Raw genomic sequence first — 18,298 nt, 5'->3', positions numbered from 1 at the left:
AAAAAGATATGCCAAAAAGATAGTAAAAGTTATCAATTGACAATTTCGACAACTTTAATAGTATGACTTTTTTGTAATATCCACAAAAAAGTCATACTATTAAAGTTGTCGAAATTTATATTTAAACTTATTAATGAGGCGACACAGCCTGATTTTTGTGCAATTTTTAATTGGAAAATATAACATCCCGATAAACTTTTTGTCAATTAAATACATGTCCTATCTGACATAATTTTTTAAAGGTACATATTCGTATTCGTTTTGTGTTTTAATAGTATTTAAACTATTTTGTTTCTAAACATTCTTTTCGACGCTTAGTGTCGCTTCTTGTCTTTAAAAAATTAACTTGTCTCTAATTAGCGAGACCGTCAACTGGTATCGTATGTCGGTAACCAGTTTTAATATCCGGTTTGCAACTAATCAACAGGTGTAAACAACATGAAGAATTTGTGATAAAACTCCAAGAAAATGCACACAAAACATGTCTTTGTCGGCCCAGAATAGAAAAATTGTTTGGGAGGAGCACAAAGACAGGTTGATAAAACTTTTCTGTTGATCTTTTATCTGCTTGATCCGAAGTTATGATTGATCGCGTAGCAGTAGGGACAGGGACAAGTTCGTCCCAGTTTTGGTCCTTCTTCTACATGAGGGGTCCCATTTAGGCTATACACCTTACTGCTTTTAGTCCAATCATTAAAAGTTTTTAAATTGCAAACTGTTACGACAAAAATAACTTGTCATTCTAAATAAGCATTATGCATACACATAATACATAAAATGCCAAGATGAACTGGAAAAATCTTTCCAAATCACCATGTACAAATGCTAAATTCACTGACGGTATCATACTAAATAGGGGCTTCAATGAGCTATAAATACAAACTTAAAATCAAGACATCAGAAAACATATAGACATTTGCCTGCATATAACAGTACTTATAAGAAAATGAAATGATAGTTAACATCGCAGTACCCAAATTGTACCTCTTCAGCAAAAATAGCAGTGTAAATCGCATGTTTTCTTCTGAACCAAACAATTTGTTTTTATCCTCAAAAAGCCATCTTTTTTAAATGAGCAAATAGTATGGTAAATAAGACTATATTTACAAAATAAATACAGAATGTAAACTTTTGTATGGATAAAAAAGAAACGTACACATGTACATATAGGTTTATGGATAAAAAAAACTGTCAAATAGGTGAACATGGTGAAAACTCATTTAGATACCTAGATCAACACATTCAAAAGAAGAGAAGATCAAACAAATTTTAGATTGTTTTATGTTGCATACCTTCCCTTATAAAAAGCAGCCTTGTCATACCTGATCATACATTTTATACACAATAGACTTCATATACATAAAATAATATCCTGGTTTTAAAATCTTATACCCTACACCAATTGTAATATTTTATATAGAAAGTTATCAGAGTTGTTTGATTGCAAAAAGAATGCTGTGTGTCACAAATACCTCAGAAACTGATGTGTGAACAGGTGAAGGAAAGTAAATCTAATTAAAAAAAAAACAATAAATGAAAATAGAAGGAAAATCATATATTCTTTTATGCAGTGTTATATTAATTTTTTTTTTCATTTTTAAGAATAATTGGATGAATGTATATGAGGATATTAACATTATCATTTCAGTTTGAGAAGAATCCAGTCACGAGTAAGTGACGGACATACACCTCCCAATAGATACTCACCACAAAGAGGAACACCTCCAGGAAGGTACAACAGATCTCCACAGGAAGGAGGAAGGAGGTCACATTCACCTTATGGAAAATACAGAAAACCTACCTCACCTGCCTATCTAAACAGGTACTGAGAAATATGTTTTGAAAATGGTACTCAAAACTTTGATTGTTAAGAACTAGCCAGAATGGTTATATTATTTCTGACAAGTTTGTTGCATTTAAGGAATGACTGTTATATTTTTTCTGTCTATATATACACCACATTTTTTATGTTATTTCAAATAGACAGAAACAATATTACAGTAATTTCTAAATTTAATTCTAAAAAACAATGATAAAAAATAACTTCAGCCAATCAGAAGACGCGTTACATCTAAATTTAAATTATACACATATTGACATACATTATACATAAAATAGATAAAGGAAGATTTGGGATAATATATGTCACTCAATCATGTCAATGTATGTCATACATTCAGTTGAAGTTTTTAAGTGTCTACAAGGTACATAATTAGTTATGATAGTTGCTAAAATTTAAGGTCAGGGTAATATCAATAGAAACTATTTGAAGGTGTTTAAAATTTGAAACTCGCTTCATATACATTTATGAAACTGTATTATTTCCAATCAGAACATATTTGGTTTTAAAATGAGAATAGATTGAGAAACAAAAACCAACAAATAAGAAAAGAAAATTATTCTTAATATCATTTATGGGCCTTGTAAAGTTTTAAGAAAATGCTAGGGACTCCAGGAGAAATTTATGTATGTGTGCTATACCACATTTGATAACTGAATTATATAGCTCTTGTTATCACAAAAAGAAAAAAAAAACAGTTTGAAAATTGATCTAAAAATAAAAAAGTTATGCTAGATTTAAGTTACAGATTTTGGCTATTATTTTGGATAATATGAAAATTTTTTCACAAATTTGCGTCCCATTGGTCCGGAAATGAAATTTTGTATGGCTACTAACTAAATGCTTTGAGTTTTTTTTTTAGTATATAAATATATCATTATAATGTTAATTCAAGTGTTCCTTTTATCTCAAGTAAGAAAAAATATGTATGTTGGTTCATAATTACACATGTTTATTATGTTTCAGAATCGAAACTCCTCATGAGCGTGATAGAGTAAGAAACAAGGGCAACTTAAGAGGAAGTAAATATGGAGTTGTCCCCCCTGTTCACAGACGCAGTCATCAGTAAGTGTAAAAATGGAAATTATAAACCATGGATTGGTGTTGTTGCTGGAATACTATATATATAGCTAGTTATCTAAAAAAAATAGTTCTGAGATATGTCGTAAATCAACAGTCATTCAAATATAAATGAATAGTAGGTTTCAAAACCACAAAACTATATTTAATAAATTTTACAGTTTCAACTTAAAAAAAGTTTCTGGTTCACTGACAGGGTTTGTGAATTTTAACATGCATTTGGTCAGGTTGTTGTCGATTTGAGACATTCCCCATTTCCTCTCTCAATTTTATATGAGTATTTCAGCAGGGTTAAACAAGATTTAAAGATCTAAGATCTTCCCTTGTTAATCTATTTCAGTCAGTGAACTACAAAGGTACAATGATAGGAATATGCTACAGTAACTGCACTATACCTGATAATCACAGTATTATAGATAACATGAACATAAGTACATAGAAAACAATTAAAAAAGAACCTACTGGTGTACATTTTCAACTATACCATTACAAAAATCCTTACAGCTACTAAAATCAAGCATATTCATTTGATTTTGGGTTTAAATCAATCTGAATCAGTTGAATGAATACTTTTTTTGGAGTTAGGCATACAGTCATGCAAAGAGAAAAAGACATTAGTATGCACATCAGCACATCAGATCTTACAACAGTTTAAAAATAATAATGGGGATAAGCATTTAAAATTTTATATTTTAGATTAATACTAGTATTCCATGAAAAGTATAACAAAAATTAGCCTCCAAAAATTTGAGAGTATTGCTTGATCAACCTTTTTTTTTAATTTCATCCATACATTAAAAGTGTGATTGCACAAATAATTGTTGATATACATGTAATGAACTTTAAAATACATGTAGCTAGTGCAATGTGATACAAGGCCTAGGACAGTTTCGTGCAATATCCCTTATTTATCTTCAAACTTGCAGCTCTTTTCACTAAATAAACAATTGATAAAAAAAAACAGTAATAATTCAAAAAAGTCATATTTATGAGAACAAGATCACTGCAGTCAGGAAGAAGATACTGATCATGCTGCATTCTGTATACAGTAACAATGTTCTGCTCTATTTTTTCAGAACACCAGACTACGACAGTTGGGGAGAGGATACAGATGATGACTCTGGTGAAGAACAGCAGTATGTCATGCCTCAGCAATACCCTTACCCTGCCTATGGATACCCAGCATATCAGCATCCCCAAGGACATCATGGTCCCCCTCAAGGACATCATGCACCACCCCCTCAAGTAGTATGGGGGGCTCCATTCCAAATATACTATCCCCCACCACCTCAGCATGGGTACAAAAGTAAAAAGGCTCGCGACAAGAGAGCGAAGAGGGCCCAGGAAAAGCAGCCAAATGTCCACCACTCTCAACCTCATGGTGGGAGACAGTCAAGGTATCAGAAAAGTCCCAGAGTCAATCATTCACTTCCTGTTTACAATGGCTATGGTCAGGAACATCATCAAACTAGACGGAGAGATGAAGTGTTTGATTCAGATAGAAATGATGTTCTGAAGAAATATAAGGTAGATGATAAAGCTTTGATGCCAGAAATATTTTTAAAACCCTAAACATTTTAAATTCTAATGCAATTATTTTGTAACAATTGTTCTGATTGGATGACAGTAAGCGTAAAATTCTCTATCTCCTTGTCTGTAACTAAGGAAGCCGACATTTTGAATTTCGGAATATATTGACATGTTATTTCTTCAATAATAAACAAAAAACTCACTTTTTGCGCCTAAAAATCTTCTTTTTATCAAATTTTATTACATTCTGAAGCGGCACAGAAGCAAGAAAACGCCCGGTGTTTATGTTTAACGCCGGAAGCATACCTATGATGTCACCTAGTGTAGGGACCAAAGAAGATAACATCTTTTCGCGGAATTTCTTTTATGAATATTTTACACTGAAATAATGATTGAAATTTAATTATAAAATTGTTTTGCATTAGAAAAGAGATAACTGTATTGTATTTAAAGCTTTTCGGACGTCCATCGGTAGTTTTACTGTCGCAAATGTCCGTTTACCTGTCTCCGCTCCGCGTCGCCAGGTAAACTAAATTTGCGACAGTAAAACTACCGATGGACGTCATTAAAGCTTCAAATACCATACAGTTATCTCTTAAATACAAGTTTTAGGTGCATAAATAGACAGTTGTTATTGAAAAATTAATATCATGTATGAATTTAGTATACTGTAAAATATGCCCAATGAACACAGTTGAATATAGTGGCTATGATAGGAAGTTTATTTTATAAGCATCATACAGGGTAAAAATGGTAATCAGAATCAGGCTGGTACCGTTCAATGAAACGTATCAGAATTCACAGAATGTTGTGGAGATATCAAAACCAATAATAATTTTATAAAAAAATATCTATGAGATACAGTAAAAGTTTGGTATCAGTCACATTTTAAGTCAGACATAAAAGGTTTATTGTATATAACGTATAATTTTCAATGAGACCAAGAATCAATTAAAAAAGTGATTTAGTTTTTATTAAAGAAAAGTTATCATTGTTTGACCTAGAGAAATCAGAGTTGTCTCTCTTTATCCAGAAAAAAAGTCTTGCCGTATATGCATACAAAGGAAAAAAAGTGCTTTTGTAATGGTTGTATAATTAAAGAACAGTTATTAAATTGGGTCAGTATTAAAACAAGTATTGCAGTAATGTTATAACATTGTAATAATATTTGTAATATTGTGATTACAGTATATAGAAACACAACCATCACCATACACGCCAGAAAATATTGATGATATGGTGGCCAAACGATACAAAGATGAACCAGTACGTATTATCACATAGAATTTTCTTTATTTATTGAAATCTGTAAATTCAGAAATTATGGGTGAATACTACTATAGGAAATCTGTGAACACCATTCAAAATTAAAGAGATTAACTACATTATAATGCAATTTCATAGCCTTAAAACAAAATTCATACCAGGATACAGAAAAAAATAATTTGCATTTGAAATATTTGCTGCCTGACCAAACAAAATCAATCGATTTGGAACTGTTAAAAAAACAATTTGATGTTTATTTTCTGTGGGGGACAACTCAGTCTCTTATCTTGTAATAAAATAATTTCCACAGTTATCCAAAAAAAAAATCACATTTTTTACTCAATTATAAAACTTATAAATTCTGAATTTATGGAACTTTATTTACAGGAATAATTCTTATGTATTCTCTATTCAGAATTGAGAACAGTGTCAATGATTGATTTTCTTAATCTTTTACATATATGAAACTCTTAATCAGTTCTTGATTTCTTGAAGAAAAAAAGTTTCAGTTAATATAGGATGAAGGAGATGTAGTGTGAATGCCAATGAGACAACTATCCATTTAGACTAAAGGACAAAAATATAAATCAAAAGTGTTGACTTCATTTTTATTATTCAAGAAATCAAAATCTGATCTCCAAAAGCACAAAACAGAATTCTGTATGATATGCATGACTTTAATTTGTTCATTTGTCTTGTTTTCTCTAATCTTATTTCAATTGAATATATGCCTTTTTAAAAATATAATCAGAATCTTTTTTTAGAAAGAATTCTTCAAATATAACAGGCTCTGGAATATATATACATGTATTAATGATTCTTTGGTAATTGGTTAAATTCTTTAACATACATATATGCATAATTTCTTACCTTAAAAGATAAATTCTATTTGTATATTTGAAACTTTTTGTATTTATTTGCTTAAATTCTTGGTCATTAATAAAAATTTTGTCCAAACATCAATCCAGTTGTCTTGATTTCGTTAAATACCTAGATGAAATGCTTTTTTAAATGTCAGAATTAGAATCATAAAAATTAGAAAGTTTGCTTGTTTTAAAAAAGAAATGTTAGAGCTAATTGCTATGTATTAGGATTTAAATTGTAATGAAAGAATTGAAGTGATACAAAAATAATGCTACAAAATACTGCTTAGTTCAGATGTCTCATCGGGAAAATATGTGTTGTTCAGACATAACTGCAGTCACAAAATTACTATGGATAAAGATGGACCATGAATTGATAATTCAAATGCTTGTAACTTTCTTCTGGATTTTAATGAATTTGTAGATTGTGCTTATTACATGAAATGTTTAAACAAATTCTTATTCTTTGAATATGAGAGACATGAACTAAGCATTTATTTTTGATAGGCAATTTTGTCTTGACCTTTTTGTAACATTATTAACTTGTTGAAATTAATTGCTGTCTATTATTTTGCTAATTGTTGTTTTTCTGTTATACGTATAACATTAACTGCTGTCCATACGATTGCTAACAGTTGTCTTGCTGTTGTTTTTGACAGGAATTGCTTTCCTTATTTTACTACAATGATCACCCTCTGTTTGCGGAGGGTTTTGTTAATTGGTTTATTAACGACTGTTTGGAAGAGATCATTCCTGATCTGCTAATAGAGACACTAAACGATCTAAATAAACTGGTTTGTAGCTAACATATCCCTCTTACTAACCACTCTGTGTGTGCATGGTAATACTACTTCTTCACTCACATACACACACTTCTGTCTGCTTTTTATTTTCTTGTAGAATTATTATTGGTATAATAAAAATACACACATATTGAATGATCAGCTTTGAATGGTATTTCTTTGTTACCAAAGTCTTATATAAATTGTAGGTGCACATTTGAATTACATAATATTTACATCAATAATACACTAAATACCTGTTACATGTACATTATAACCCTGTGCATGATGTACATATATTATCTAAGATAAAAACCATCATGAACATGCAATATTATTGTAAAACAAGTATAAAATTGAAAAGGTAAAGAGATATTGTCAATATCCACTAGAAATAAAGGTCATGTTTATGTAAATCTTCATTATAGAGTATATACACATGCTTTAAGCCAGTACATAGTCCATACTTCAGAAAAACTTTCTAAGAACAGTTTAAATTCTACACTTTGCCAAAAGGCATTTCCACAGCAATAAACAATCCCCAAAAATAGATTAGAAGTAGACAGCAACAGATCACCATGGTATTGGCTTTCAACAAGCACATTTAAGAATATAGAATTTGTCAATATTGCATAACAGGACATGTGTAAAATTCTAAGATATATACATTTTTTGACAAAGCTCCGTTTTCACAAGTAGATTTTTAGATATAGCTATATAGCTAGCTCCCACATATATGTTTGAACATGATGTTTTTGTGCTCAAAGTTTTATTCTACTGCTAGAGAGATAGTTGATAGTATTCCACAGACTTGGTTTTTGGTTGACACCATAGTTTATATCATTTAAAATTTGAACACATTAGATGTAGGTAGATGATAAAGTTAATAAAACAGTCTTTCAGAAAACTGCTCAATCAATATATATTTTTAAACATTAATTGCTTTAATATATTTTAATGCTCAATAACAATAATAAACATGTATATAATACATACAAAAGAATACATTTCAACTATATTGTTATCCTATCATCTTTTTGAAAATTTATAGAAAGTGTTCGGAACTTTGTTCAATATTGTCAGCAATACTAATTGGGACTGAAATTTAACTTAAACCCCTCTTCAGGCTGATATACCTTTTTGTCAGACTTTTTAATTTAAAGTAGACATATATGAAAAACAGTTTTTGAATCAGTTGCTTATATAGTAAGTACAAACGCCATACTTATGATGTAAAAGCTAATGCTAGGAACCTTTACAAGTTTGTAAACATGGTAAAGTGGAAAAATATCAATTTGTGTACATTTTTAAGATGGTGCATATATAATTTCAGCCAAGAAATCATCCATATTATGACAAGGCACAGATAATATGTAATCAGATACTAGAAGAGGTCTTACCAGACGTCACACATGAAGCTGTCAGACAAGCCATGAGTGAATTGGTTGGAGAGTAAGTTATTGTTCAATAAACCATCTGCTTGATATATGTTTGACAGTGGAGAGAGTGGATACGGGGGGGGAGTAAAAATAACTATGAACATAACCTGAGTAGATAGTTCGATATAAATCCTAAATTGTTGGGATCTGTCTATCTAGCTGATAATAAAAATATTATTGATGTTTGAGTCTGTTGAAATAGTTGTGAGTAAACTAAATTCAGCCTATTGTAATATAGATATTTTTCCAAGGTTTTTTAATCTTTTTTTGTGCATGATCTTATATAAACTGAATGTTTTTAAAAGTACTAACTTGAATTTTGAACAGATCTTATGTTGTGTATATTTGATTTTTCATATCTAACACAATGCATTTGTCCTGATTATGTTCCAAAGTAGAATTTTAGATATTAAGGTATCGGTACATGTAAAGAAAATGCAAGTCTAATTTTATTTGTTTTAACTCAGACTTCAATTTGGTTTTGCATACTGCTGTATTTTGAACACAAAATAAAATTGAGAATGGAAATGAGGAATGTGTCAAAGAGACAACAACCTGACCAAAGAAAAAAACAGCAGAAGGTCACCAACAGGTCTTCAATGTAGCGAGAAATTCCCGCACCCCGAGGCGTCCTTTAGCTGGCCCCTAAACAAATACCGTATAGCGGGTTATTTTCGCAGGGTGTAAATTTTCGCTTATTTTCTCGGATAGAACAAAATCGCCAAAATAAATTCCGCCAATTTAAAAGTGTACATGCAAAGGTAATGTTAAAAATGTTGAATCCGCCAAAATAATAACCGCCAAAATATTTCGTATACCTTATTCAATGAAAATCGCGAAATTTTACACCCGCGAAAATAACCCGCTATACGGTATATAACAGTTCAGTGACAATGAACGCCATACTAATTTCCAAATTGTACACAAGAAACTAAAATTAAAGTAATACAAGACTAACAAGCCAGAGGCTCCTAACTTGGGACAGGCGCAAAAATGCGGCGGGGTTAAACATGTTTGTGAGATCTCAACCCTCCCCCTATACCTCTAGCCAATGTAGAAAAGTCGCATAACAATACGCACATTAAAATTCAGTTCAAGAGAAGTCTGAGTCTGATGTCAGAAGATGTAACCAAAGAAAAAAAACAAAATGACAATAATACATAAATAACAACCGACTACTAGCAGTTAACTGACATGCCAGCTCCAGACTTCAATTAAACTGACTGAAAGATTATGATTTCATCATATGAACATCAGGCACAATCCTTCCCGTTAGTTGTAGATTGAAATGTTTTTCCTTTCTTTTTCAGTTACATGGGATTTTCCCAGCAGAAACCAACTGCAGATAGAATAAATGAGTTAGTAGCCGGTGCTGCCCCAGTCGGTCAGGAGGATGTCTCAGAGTCATTTAATACAGTATTAGACGATTTAATACAGGATCATATTGAAGAAATTCAACAAGAATTGGTATAAAGATAAAACTTTATTGAATTTGAAATTAATCAAACCTTTAATCAGTTTTGTTGATAGAAACAGATTTTTCAAGATTAACTTGAATTAAGAAATTCAGCAGAAGTTACAAATGACAATAAAATTATCAGGGGAAAACTCTGTAATCTTACTGCAGGCTACAGAAAAAATGATTATTTAATCAACTGACTATATCAAGACATAAGTAAATGACTGTAAAGCGGGTTATTTTTGCGGGTGTAAAACTTCTGGATTTTCATTGAAAAAGGTATACAAAATATTTTGGGGGATTCAAAATTTTAATCAATACCTTTTGCATGTACACTTTTAAATTGCTTAAATTTATTTTGGCTATTTTGATCTATCTGCAAAAATAAGCAAAAATTTACAACCTGTGAAATAACCCACTATACAGTAAATAAACAGGACATTTGTGAATACAGCAGAAAATTTTCAAAGTGTAGAAATTTCAATAAACAAAAGAGAAAAAATAAAGACTCACAGAGAGTGATTTTAACCATTTTAATCATCTACTGCTATCTTTTGACAATGTTATTTGGCCTTAATTTAACTAAAGCTACAAAATTTTAGATATGCACTTGCATAATGTTTCTATGTAATAAAATTTTGTTATATATTACTATGAATGAATAATTTAATTTTGGATGTAACACGTCTTCTGATTAATTTGACATTATTTTGTTATGACCGCATATACATAATTTAGTCATGTGACCCTGACGTCATCAACGTTTTTCATGGTTTTCTACGGTTTAAAATGGAATTTAGAATTAAATTATAAGAAATGACTGTAATATTTATTCTGTCTATTCGAAATAACATAAAAAATGTGGTGCACACTGTTTAATAACTTGCTACGCGTGTTATTCAGTGTGCACCAAATTTTTTATGGTATTTCTTCATAGACAGAAAAAATATAACAGTCATTCCTTAAATAAAAAATAAAAAGGTGAAATGTTTTAAAGTATTTTATGATTAAGCAAATGCTGTTAATTCTTATACTTTTGCATGCATTTATTTCTGAACTTTTTTAAGAATGCCAGGATACAAATATAAGATCAATTATTACAATTGCAGGAATAGCTGGAAAAGCTGCATACAGAAAATGCATCACAAATCATGATGCAAGATCTTATTATTGCAATCCTCACCAAGTCGTATTATTCACATTAATGAAAAGCTCACAACAATTTTAGAATTTACTGAAAGGTAGTTGAATAAAATTTGGTACAGCCAGTTGTGAATTGGTATCAAAGTTAATTCCCCCACTTTTTATAAATAATTATTATTCCAGTACTTACCTGAGGCAAGTAAGAGCACTGATACAATACTAGTATGAGTGACTATCATGATTTACAAAAAATTGCACTTGTTTGAATAATTTGAATCACCTACACTCCTAATCAAATCTTACATGACCAGAGTTAATATCATTTGTGTTATATAAATGAGTAGAACTTAATACACAATTCTTAACCTCATTCTTATATTTATACATGTAATAACGTTTGATCCACACTTTCTGTTAATTGTTATGTGTTATAGATGAATGATTTAGGTTTTTTTAAAGAAGGTATTTGTACCTAGATATAAGAACATGTGGTATGAGTGCCAATGAGACAACTCTACATCCAAGTCACAATTTGTAAAAAGTAAACCATTATAGGTTAAAGTACAGTCAATGTAATTCTCTAAAAATTATTAATTCAAACTCTCCATCCAAGTCACAATGTAAAGCAATTATAGGTCAAAGTACGGCCTTCTACACAGAGCTCACTCCAAACAGCAAGCTATAAAAGAACCCTAAATGACTAGTGTAAAACAATTCAATAGAAACAGAAAAATCAACAGTGTCATCTATATAAAACACTAGAAAAACATATGAACTACATCAACAAACGTCAACCACTGAACATGAAAATGATTATTAAAAAAGAAAATTTAGAAAATTAGTGATGTTCATAGAAATATCAAGAGAATTTACATCAATATTTAGAAGTTCTCCAACTTACATGAGAATGAAAATTTTAAAGAAAGATTATAAAAATGTAAAAAAAATATTTTGAAAATGATATAAAAAAAATCTGACTCTAGCTACAATATTTGTTGGACCACAGCACTGTCCTATGATAAAAAAAAAAAACTTTGTTTGTCCATAAAGTGTGCATTCAAATTTTTTTTTTATTGTAAACATATTTTTTTTTACTGTCAATGTTTAACTATGATATGGACCTACAAACTCTTATATTATATACTGTATCACAGCACTAACTATGACTTGTTTAGTGTTTGCTGTTTTGGTAGATATTGTTTTCAAACAATTAAAAGTATTTGATCTAATTATGAAAACAATGGATTGATAATAATTGGCAAAATGTTTTACAGATAAATGATGTTATAACCGATGCTGTGATAGAACAGATTATAGAGGAGGATATTCTGGTACAAGAGGTAGACGAGGAAGCCCCTGAGATCGCTGAGGAAGTCCTTAGTCAGTATGACTCGAAAATAGAAAGGAGAGAATTGAAAGAGGTAATAATGTTTCTATTTTGATATTGAAAAATTTGGGTTTGTGATCAGATTAAATTTTCCCAAAAAGTGAATTTATGACTATGTTGATATAACAGGAATACAAGTATTTTATACTAAGTAAAATGTCTTCATGAGGTAATCATATAAACATTTTGAATCTTTATTAGGACAAAGATATAAGTAATCCTGAAAATAGAACAAATGAAATCACAAAAATTTAGACATGCTGGAGAATTAAAATTGAACAATGAAATATTATTAATATGTTGATAGAATGATAGCTCCTGGGTTCATTCTAAGTTTGTTAATTTGTGTAAACCTAAATTTATTCAGGCCCGTAGCCAGGAATTTCTAAGGGGGGTTCGTTGGACTCACAAACTCGGCTTTAACAGTCACAATTCGAACCGAACATTGACTTTAACAGTGCTTATTTGTTTTCAAGGGTGTATGTTATTAAATCATTTGTCATAAGAAATTCCCTTTGACTGTAAAAATTTCATTTGAATGTGAAAAAATTACTGCTTATCTTGTTTCAATGGTGAATGAGGAATTTTTGTGCTATCAAATCAGTCTTTCTTTATTGAATAAATTTGTATGTAAAAAGCTTTGTCTATTTGAACAACTGGGTTTTTTTTCTTGGTATATACACTATTAATTGTTGTAGGGACATATTTTTAAAGTATAAGACTTTTTAATGGTATAAAATTAAGGAAGATGTAGTATTGCCAATGAGACAACTATCAACCAAAGTTCAAAGAAATGGATGTAAGCAACTATAGGCAACCATACAACCTTCAACAATGAGAAAAACCCATTCTGTGTTGTCACCTTTTAACCTTTTTTAGGCCATAACATAAAAAATATGAAACAATTGAATTGAGAAAAATAACAGCTGAACAGTTTAGGTAAAACAAACATGACAAATATGACCTAAAGAAGCCTATATGAATTCCATATTTTAAGCAGTAAATTCCTATAAGCCATTGACTGCATCTTAACTTCTATGATTGTGTTGTTACAGGTGGCTAAGCAGGCAGGAGATAAACTTCAGGAATCTATTCTATTGGACTATATATTGTCTATGGTAGCTAGTCAGGGACGTGTATGGTCACAAAGTGATCATGCGAATAAATATTTAGATGGTAAGATATGAAGTTACTTATCATCCTTCCCTGATGCTTTATCACCTTGCTCAGTTGCACAGTGTTAAGACATAAGCAGAAATAATATCAGCAACTTCACAATTGTAAGGAGATATTAACAGTTATTGCACAATGTGTGATGAGAATTTTTTAAGCTGGATACTTTTGTCAACTGTCAGCAGAGCCTGAAAAAGATAAGAAACACATAATTTACAAAGGAGTAGGTCTGGTAAGGACTGATTTTGGCCTCAAATTTCAGTTTCATCTGACGAAAGATTTTGACCACTTTTCAAACACTTTTAAGTGTCTATTTCATTTGAATCAATTAGTTTATGTGAAAGATTGGAACTGATTTAGTTCTTAAAAATGATCCGATTCAAGCTCAAATATGAAAAATCAACCAAATATGACGAAAAATGTCACTTTTCAGATGGTTTTTGTTAAAAAAATGAAAGTGGCCGCATCCGTGTTCATCCTCAACCTTTATACATGTTATGTATTATCATAAAATACAACTTCCATTTCAATATTAAGGATGAACACGAATGCTGCCACTTTCGTTTTACACGAAAACCGCCTAAAATTTAACTAAAATGCTAGAATTGTGAAGAATTCAGTAGTTTAGCATGACTTTAAGGTACCAGTACCTAATATATGTTCACTGTATAGTCAAAAATAGCCCATATTTATGTAGCAGAAGCACTTTACTGTTCAATAAATAACTAAAAGTTTACATTTTTATCAATTTTGTAAAACTGCTATATTTTGAGGCCAAAAAGGGCTTTTACTGGACCTACTCTTTATTATGTTTTCTGCATAACAATATTGTAAAATATCAGTTCCCTGATATAATATGAGTTACATCTACCCATAGAACTTTTTGTAAAAAATTGCTTTCACCATGTTAACCTTAAGTAATTTAGAAAAAAGATGTCAGACAAAAAAAAAAGAAGAAATAACTATAAGAATAAATTTTATAACTTTACTATTCAAATAACATATTTTTAAAGAAATGAATGAAAGCATATTATGAATTAACTTTTCAAATTTATTTTCAATAATTATTGACCATTTTGTATTAAAAAGTAGGTAAACTCTCATAAATTATACAACCACAGAAGTATATCAAATAATATTTGCATGTTTTTACTTTGTAGATATATTGTTAGACTTGTTAATAGAACAATTTTACACTGTACAAGATCACAGAGAGAAAACATCATCTAACAACCCACTCAGGAAACTACATGAAAAAGTCACCACTGATGTAGTAAGTCAAATACATAAATACATATAGACTAGAAATCAACTTATTTTCAAGAGCAATTCATGTATGTGAATTATGCATGATATAAATAAATTAATATAAATTGTTGTAAATGCGTCATTTTTGGATTTTTATACGACCGTAAAATTTGAAAAAAATTTCGTCGTATATTGCTATCACGTTGTCGTCGTCATCCGAATACTTTAAGTTTTCGCACTCTAACTTTAGTAAAAGTGAATAGAAATCTATGAAATTTTAACACAAGGTTTATGACCACAAAAGAAAGTTGGTATTGATTTTGGGAGTTTTGGTCCCAATATTTTAGGAATTAGGGGCCAAAAAGGGCCCAAATAAGCATTTTCTTGGTTTTCGCACTATAACTTTAGTTTAAGTTAATAGAAATCTATGAAATTTTGACACAAGGTTTATGACCACAAAAGAAAGGTTGGAATTGATTTTGGGAGTTTTGGTTTCAACAGTTTAGGAATTAGGGGTCAAAAAAGGGCCCAAATAAGCCTTATTCTTGGTTTTCGCACAATAACTTTAGTTTAAGCTAATAGAAATCTATGAAATTTTGACACAATGTTTATGACCATAAAAGGAAGGTTGGTATAGATTTTGGGAGTTTTGGTCCCAACAGAATAAGGGGCCCAAAGGGGCCAAAATTAAACTTTGTTTGATTTCATCAAAATTGAATAATTGGGGTTCTTTGATATGTCGAATCTAACTGTGTATGTAGATTCTTAACTTTTGGTCCCGTTTTCAAATTGGTCTACATTAAGGTCCAAAGGGTCCAAAATTAAACTTAGTTTGATTTTGACAAAAAATGAATCGGTTGGATTCTTTGATATGCTGAATCTAAAAATGTACTTAGATTCTTGATTATTGGCCCAGTTTTCAAGTTGGTCCAAATCGGGGTCCAAAATTAAACTTTGTTTGATTTCATCAAAAATTGAATAAATGGGGTTCTTTGATATGCCAAATCTAACTGTGTATGTAGATTCTTCATTTTTGGTCCTGTTTTCAAATTGGTCTACATCAAAGTCCAAAGGGTCCAAAATTAAACTTAGTTTGATTTTAACAAAAATTGAAATCTTGGGGTTCTTTGATATGCTGAATCCAAACATGTACTTAGATTTTTGATTATGGGCCCAGTTTTCAAGATGGTCCAAATCAGGATCTAAAATTATTATATTAAGTATTGTGCAATAGCAAGTCTTTTCAATTGCACAGTATTGCGCAATGGCAAGAAATATCTAATTGCACAATATTGTGAAAAAGCAAATTTTTTTTTAATTAGAGTTATCTTTCTTTGTCCAGAATAGTAAGCAAGAAATATCTAATTGCACAATATTGTGCAATAGCAAGATTTTTTTTAATTGGAGTTATCTTTCTGTCCAGAATCAACTTAAATCTTTGTTATATACAATATACAATGTATATTCACTTTTTACTATCCAACTGATAAATTAAAATAATCTTTACCATTCAGTGATAACAAGCAGTTTTTTTACATCTTAATATTTTATGATGTATTTAAATGAGAAGTTATTGTTGCAAACTCCATTAGAAATTTTAATTGAGATTAGTTTTGAAATGAGGGAAAGGGGGATGTGATTAAAAAAATTGGGTTCAATTTTTCTCATTTGAAATTTCATAAATAAAAAGAAAATTTCTTCAAACATTTTTTTGAGAGGATTAATATTCAACAGCATAGTGAATTGCTCTAAGAGAAAACAAAAATGTTAAGTTCATTAGAACACATTCATTCTGTGTCAGAAACCTATGCTGTGTCAACTATTTAATCACAATCCAAATTTAGAGCTGAATCCAGCATGAATGTTGTGTCCATACTTGCCCCAACCGTTCAGGGTTCAACCTCTGCGGTCGTATAAAGCTACGCCCTGCGGAGCATCTGGTTATTTATATTTTTATAGATGCATTATGATTTGTGGGATACAATTTTTTTTTAAATTCGTGACTGTTGGCTAACCCCGAAGTCAAATGTTCATAAAAAAACAAACTTTCTACAACCTCATCCCCTATGGATTTTACTAACCCTCTATGGATTTGAAGGGGTCAGTAGACTAGTGAACCATATAACTTATAATAGAACAATAAGATCAGACAGGCACTGAGAAAAGGCATATTATAACTATACAAAAATAAACCAGTTATAAGTCTAGTGAAAATTATTAACAATTTAAGAAAACTATTTTATTTAAATGCCAACCTGTTTAAGAATCAGGCAGAGTTGAAAACATGACACAAACATTTTATTTTTAGTTTACATTAATTTATGTTATAAATGTGTAAGGATGCTTGGATATAAAATTTGTTTGTTTTTCTTCTTCTGGTTGTTCAAGATATAATTTCTAACTCAGGATGACAATTACTTAAATAAAGTGCAGTTAGGTCGTTGTTGTTTTTTAGTCTAGTTTTGAAATTACCATTCTAAAGACTGGCACTTAACAACATAAATCATAAATTAAATAATTACTGTTAATGTATTCTTTGTTTAAAAGTATAAACTATTTGTATTTTCCAGGCAGTAGATCTGTTACTTCAGCAGTTAACATCTTCACTGGATGAAGACTTAGCCGATGTTGATGAGTATGAGAGAGGTGTAGACGATGTAAAAAATACAATAAAAACTCCCATTATACCCAGAACTATACAGAAATATTGAGGTTAGTCATGTAAAAAATGATAAAGCTATTATACCCAGGACTATACATAAATATTTAGACAAGTCATGCAAAAACTACAATAAAAACTCATGTTAAAAACAGATTTACATAGAAATATAGAATGTATCTTAGGTAAAATAAAACCATCAAAAGAAAACAGTGCACTTACGGAAGGTTTCTTACTCTGACCAGCTGGCTTGGGAGATTTTAGACCTAGTTTTCAACTCTTGGTTTGTCAAATAAAATTGAGTCTTCATCATCTAATCTTAAAAGTCATCATCTATAGTTTTAGCCTTCTTATCAAGTGTTTTCTACGACTTTTGTCTCCTAGAGTTGTGACCATGGCATCTGCCAATGTTGACTTTATAGTAATATC

The 18,298-nt window shown here is 30.3% G+C and overlaps 1 protein-coding gene across 1 annotated transcript; it reads left to right on the top strand.

Moving 5' to 3' along the window:
- Nucleotides 1–411: 411 nt before the first annotated feature.
- LOC134699040 (uncharacterized) lies at nt 412–17,921 on the top strand. Its single transcript, XM_063560727.1, has 12 exons — nt 412–534; nt 1,649–1,822; nt 2,807–2,905; nt 3,997–4,447; nt 5,639–5,716; nt 7,239–7,373; nt 8,695–8,813; nt 10,111–10,267; nt 12,677–12,823; nt 13,845–13,965; nt 15,123–15,235; nt 17,781–17,921. Exons 1-12 carry the CDS (start codon nt 482–484, stop codon nt 17,919–17,921), a joined length of 1,788 nt encoding a protein of 595 aa, XP_063416797.1. The 5' UTR covers nt 412–481.
- Nucleotides 17,922–18,298: the final 377 nt, after the last annotated feature.

This window comes from Mytilus trossulus, unplaced genomic scaffold (genome assembly GCF_036588685.1).
Source record: "Mytilus trossulus isolate FHL-02 unplaced genomic scaffold, PNRI_Mtr1.1.1.hap1 h1tg000024l__unscaffolded, whole genome shotgun sequence".
Classification (NCBI taxonomy): Eukaryota; Metazoa; Mollusca; class Bivalvia; order Mytilida; family Mytilidae; genus Mytilus; species Mytilus trossulus.
Note: the sequence above shows the minus strand (reverse complement) of the source record. Positions and strands in the feature narration are given on the sequence as shown.